Here is a 6,000-nt window from a genome sequence, read left to right on the forward strand (position 1 = left end):
CCCCTGATAAGCGGGGCACAGCACAGCCAGAGGGATCCTCACTGGCTGGAAATTCCTCCCTCAGTCCCCAAAAACACCCCAGAACTGATGCTGGTGGGTTTAGACCTTTTAGAAGTGCAGATGGGGAGAGAAAATACAGGGTTTTCATAGGGTAAATAATGACCAAAGTGCTACCTCAGCCTCCCTGTGAACACTGAGAGCAGATATTCCCAGCCCGTCTCCCATCACCACCAGCATGAATGATCACCCTCGTCACAAGCCTTTAGAGCAACTCCCTGGAATTAAATCAGTATATTGCATGGTTCCAGCTCCTTTCATCCAGGAATCTCCAAATGATTTACAAACAATCCTTTAATTAAGCCTCCCAAAGAGCCCCCGGGGCAGCGTTACTGTGTCCGTGCAGGGGAATCGAAGGCTTTGCGCTGCTAAAATGGCAAAAAGGTTGCAAAAAATCTTATCAAAGTTCCTCCGAGACAAAATATCTTAGAAGAGTCCCTCTGCTTTGATGCTGATTCTAAAACTCTCTGGTTAAATAATTTTCTTTCTCCTCCTGGGGACGTGGCCCCAGTTGCCTCCATCTACCCGTGTCAGGATTAGTATTCAAAGATAATTTTTTTTTTCTTTTTTTTTAATGCACATCGTTGACAGCTCATCGGCAAACACGAGCTCCCAGTACCAGAGAACTCTCAGTACCGGGGAGGTAGCCTGGGAACTCAGCTTTGGGAATGAAAAGGGATGTTTTGGCAACAAGGATTTCAAACCCATCAATCTGTGGTTTGCTTTGAGCCCGGTGCTTGATCTCCGGTAAAAAGCCCTTCCTGCCCTTTTTTGCCCCCAGGACAGGTTTGAGCTGTGACTCTTTTGAATCCCCTGAGAATAAAAAGTATTGTTTGTCTCTTCCTGAACAATTTTGCTGTCAGACCGCCGGTGGGAATATAAAATGCAACGTGGAGAAAGAATAAATAAAATAAAATATCCCACGAAGAGGCTGTAATGGGTAACTCTGAGCCCCTCCCCGGCTGGCGGAATTTAAAGATGTTTTTTGCCTAATGCTGTATTTGCTGCATCTCTTTTACACACTGGCTGTGCCTTGTCTGAGGCTGATTTTCTTCTGATTTACGCAAGGATATAAAGGGCAATCTCTGCAGAATCAGGGGATTGGGATGTACAAGCCTGGAAGTCAGTATTTCAAAGGAAACTGCAGTACTCCAGAGAGCTGCTTTTAAAAACTTAAGCAACCTTCAGCTTTTAAAAACTTCAGCAGAACCTCAGTCCTGCTCTGCCCCCCACATAGAAGTTGTCACCTTCCAAAAACAAACTCTGAAATCCCCTAACTCTCATTTCACATCCGAATTAAACACAGCAAATCATGCAGGCTCCATCCCAATCAGTGTTTCCTAAGATACCCAAAATATTACAGCTTCACGTACAAACCCAGCTTCTTCACGTTTAAAGAGGAAGAGGGGGGAAAAAAGGACGAATTTTAGGCTTTGAAGAACTCAGATGATCACAGCAGATGCCAGTCTTGGAGTTAAGCGCTGCTGGGACTCTGAGCCCAAACACTCAGCAAATAGGGACGCCTGTCTTGGCCCCCAGGGAAGAAAATCCTGGTTCCAACACCCAGGGAGCAACATAAAAGCATCTCTAAGGAGCTTATTTCAAAATATAAGAGCAGCAACGGATGGCAGAAAACACTGTCTTGAAGGATTTAATCAATTAATTTTTGGGAAAGATGTAATGGAATCACTTCAGAGTGTTATGGAAACAGGTCCCCACAACATCCCCAGCTAAGAGCCTGTTTTGTCCAGTCTCAGTGTATTTATCACCTCATTCTGGAAAACAGAACAAAACCTTCTCAGAAGGCAAAGTCAGCTAAACTCAGCTAAATTCTGGCCAGCACAGGAAAAATTGCATTAACAGCTCCTGCTTTATGCCAGAATTAATGATGCTCAGGCCTTCCTGAGTTTTAATGGGAAGAGAAATCTCTTTTAAAGCCCATGTTGGCATCAGGGACTGGGGTTTACACCTGCTCTCCCATCAAACCCCGTGAGTCTCAAGAGGAACAGGAAAAGAAAAAAAAAAGGAGCAGGCAGAGATTTCAGCCAGACCTCTGGGAATTCACCCCAGAGTTAAATCCCCGGGGCCCTGCCTGCACTTGTGCTTTTACCTCCGGAGCATCCCCCAGCTTTTGTTACCTTGAATAAAAGCACATTCAGCTCTGCAGAGGCTGTTCTGGGAGCCACGAGCTGGAGCACGATTTAGTCTATATTTTATTTTATATATATTTTATTTTATTTTATTTTTCACACCCTACTCGCCTTCCCTGATAACAAGGAAGAAATGCCCCACTCTTCCCTACCTTTATCCACTCTGGAAAGCATCAGTGCCTTTCCTTTCCCTGCTGCTTTTCTGTGGGGTTTTTGGCCACTTCTCCCCACCAGAGAACCACAACTCCCACTCCATCACCCCGAACCTCCCCCTGAACCCCAACCCTACCGCAGGAACTGTTCCCACTCCCAAACCTCCCCAGCCTGACACATCCCCAAGAGTCCCCAGCTCAACCTTTTCCCAACTCCACCACAAACTTCCAGCAGGGAATTGCTGCCTCCAGCAGCGTTCCCCACTCTCCTCCCGCGCCAGCTCTGCTCACGTTCCGCGGGTGCAGCACCTGCACCGCCGCAGGAACAGCCCCACCACGCCGAACCCAAAGTCCCCCCCTCGCTGCACGGGACCCCAAAAAGCGGCGTGAGAAGCTCGGAGCTCCTCACATCGCTCTCCCAAAGATCCCCGGAGCCCCGAGCGGGATGCGGGAGGGAAGAGCTGGAGGGTCGGGCTCGTCCCTCCGCAGAACGGAGCGGCACTGCGGCTCCCGCGCCCCAAGTTGCGCTGCCGCGGAGGGCTGGATGTGCCCGGGCTTCCGATAAGAGCCGCGACAAAGCCGCATTCAGGGGCCGAGGTGGGCTCCCGGCGGCCCCGCGGCCGCTTTTCCGCCAAACTCGCCGATAGTACCGGGAAAAGCGGAGCGCGGCCAGAGGTGAGAGATGCTTGGAGCGGCGAGGAGGGCAGGGAAAGCGGAGGGGCGGCACTCACCGAGCAGCAGCAGCAGCAGCAGCAGCCCCGCAGCCCGCATGGTGCCTCGGCGCGGCTCCCGGCGCGGCTCCCGGCGCTCTCTCCCGGCGGGGCGGGCGGGCGATGCCCTCCCTCCCCCGGCCCCGGCCCCGGCCGCGGGCCCCCCCTTCTCCCGCTGCCGGGGGAGGCGCAGAACGGCCCCGGACCGCCCCCGCCTCCGCCCCCGGAGCGGCGGGAGAGAGCGCCGTGGGATGGGATGGGGATGGGATGGGATGGGGATGGGTTGGGGATGGGAAGGGATGGGATGGGATGGGATGGGATGGGATGGGATGGGATGGGATGGGATGGGATGGGATGGGATGGGATGGGATGGGGATGGGGATGGGTTGGGGATGGGAGTGGGGATGCACCTGCAGAGGAGATTTGGGATTCTTTGGGATGAGAGGTTTGCAGGTGATTTGGGCTTCTCAACTTCATGGTGGGGTTTGGAGGGTTTCGTTGGAGATGGGAGGTTGGAGAGGGTTTATGGGGTTCTTTGGGATGGAGGTATGAGAGGGGGGATTTGGGGTTCTCAGCTGTGTGGAGGGATTTGAGAGTTTTGTTGGGGTTGGAAGGCTGGAGAAAATTTAGAGGTTTTACTGGGATTTGGGCTTCTCAACTTCATGGAGGGATTTAGGGGTTTCGTTTGAGTTGGGAGGTTGGAAAGGGATTTAGGGGATTTGTTGGAGAGGAAGTTTAGGGAGATTTGGGGGTTTCTTTGGAGTTAGGAGGTTGGAAAGGGGTTTAGGGGTTTTGTTTGAATTAGGATTTGGGGTTATCAACTGCATGGGGAAGCTTGAGGATTTCACTGGGCTGGGGATATGGGGTTGGGATTTGGGGTTCTCAACCTCATGGGGGGATTTGGGGGGTTTTGTTTGAGTTGGAGGGTTGGGGAGGATTTGGGGGTTTCATTGAGGTGGGGGTTTGTGGAAATCTGGGGAGGGGATTTGGGATTTTCAACTACATGGGGAGATTTGGGGGTTACATTCAATTTAGAAGTGGATTTGGGATTTCCATTGGGATAGGGGCTTGGGCGGTGGTGGGATTCCTGCCTGCATGGAGGGAGTTTGGAATATTCACCAGGATGAAGATTTTGGGAACTTTTGGGGTTTTTTGTCAGGGCAGGCGGTTTGAGGGGGATTTGTCATTCCCATCTCTGGGGGGGAGGTTCACTGGATTTGGGATATTGGGGAGGATTTGGGGTTTTTATTGGAATGAGAGGAGTGAGGATAATTTGGTATTTCAACCTACATGGTAGTGATTTGGGGGGTTTCACTGGAGCTGAGGGTGCATTTGGGGTTTTTGTCATGGTGAAGACTTGTGGGCAATTGGGAGTTTTAATCTGAATGGTGGTTTGTAAATTGATTTTGGATTCCCACTGTCATGAACAAAGATTTAGGATCTTTTTTGGATGCAGACTTGGGGATCTCTTTGAGATTTCTACCTGCATGGCAAAAATGTGTGGGTTTTATGAGGGCAAGCATTTGGAACTGGATTTGGGATTTTCATCTGGATGAGGGCTTGGGGTTGATTTCAGATTCACATCCAGGTGTGAGTTACTTGGGGATTTTAATGTAGATTGGGTTAATTTTGGGATTCTCAGCAGGGTTTATATGGAGTTTTCATCTGGAGATGGGATTAATTTGGGATCACCTTCTGCATATACACCACACACACACTGAGCCCTTCTCTTCCCCCCTGAGAATATACATTTTCAGAATATGTTTTCTGGGAAAGATATGCACCTGTTTGAGAATGTCTCAAAAGAAGCCATGCCCTCAAAGCACAAAGGACAAAGCTATTATCAAATCTTGGCACTGTTTGGTGTTGAGGCACTGAAAGTTGTTTTGGGGTGTTCAGGCAAGGAGTGTTCACTGCAGCTAGGAGGAGACTGAAAATAAGCTCAGGGCTTTGCAATGAATCCTCCTCTTGGCTCTGCTGGATCCAGCTATACCAGGAACCTTCCCAGCTTGGGCCCAGAGGTGGTAAAGATAACCTTCACTCCAAAAAGGACTTTTTGAATGCAGTTTTCTTGATGTCTTCAGTAAAATGTGGATTTTATTCTTGTTGCCAGGTCACCTTCAGAAGACGAGGACAGCTTGGGTTTGCTGGCTCAGCCCTCCCTGCATTGCATGTTGCCCCCAGAAACGGCTTATTGTCCTGATTTAACTTCAGGGTCAGTGCAGAGAGACTTTCCAAATGCCTCAGCCCAACCTCACCTCTTCTTGCTACAACTGTGCACAACACAGCACCCCAAAGCTGTGAAACTTGAGTTGCAATAAATGAATGAATGTGTTGGTGTACATTATTAATCCTGCCAGTATCAGAGAGGCAGTTCCTTCTCTCCCTGAGGAGTTTTTTTAATAAGAGATCCCATTCACACACACACACTCCCAATGTTTGGTGTTAACTGCCAAGCCAAGACAGCCCAGGGAAAAACCTGGGCTGCTGCAGTAGAACAGAGACCCTGCGAGATAGAGGAGGGAGGTGATGCTGAGCTCCTCAAACTCTCTGTTTCTGCCATCAGTGCCCATGAAACACTGCAGAAATATCCTGTGGCTCATTACCTGGGAGGTGGGGGTTTCCCCAAGGTGTGTTGGGTCTCCTCTCTAACTGAGGGCTGTGGGAATAACAGATAAGAACAGAGGTCCCTTGGCAGCAACCTTAGGAAAACAGAACAGTCTGAAATCCACTTAAAAACAGTCTGGATTTGTTTTTATTGCATGATGTTTGCAGCTAATGAGAGTTAGGAGAATTCTGTCCGGTTGGTCCCATCAGCAGATCTGGGCTGTGCTGGTCCTCTGGCCTTGGGTAAACAGGAGGGAGCCTCAGCCCCTGAGCATCTAAGTCCTTCTAAACTGCTGATTTGGGATGTAGGTTCTCTCTTAATTA

The 6,000-nt window shown here is 49.9% G+C and overlaps 1 protein-coding gene across 2 annotated transcripts in view; it reads right to left on the reverse strand.

The window, feature by feature from the left end:
* Positions 1 to 3,225, reverse strand: part of PODXL (podocalyxin like) — a 43,719-nt gene extending 40,494 nt beyond the window's left edge. For both annotated transcript variants that reach the window (XM_066318872.1, XM_066318871.1), the window contains exon 1: positions 3,091 to 3,225. In XM_066318872.1, coding sequence (XP_066174969.1) covers positions 3,091 to 3,130 — 40 coding nt within the window. In that variant the 5' untranslated portion in view covers positions 3,131 to 3,225. The remainder of the gene's footprint in view (positions 1 to 3,090) is intronic.
* Positions 3,226 to 6,000: the final 2,775 nt, after the last annotated feature.

The sequence above is a fragment of the Sylvia atricapilla genome, chromosome 5 (genome assembly GCF_009819655.1).
Source record: "Sylvia atricapilla isolate bSylAtr1 chromosome 5, bSylAtr1.pri, whole genome shotgun sequence".
Lineage (NCBI taxonomy): Eukaryota > Metazoa > Chordata > Aves > Passeriformes > Sylviidae > Sylvia > Sylvia atricapilla.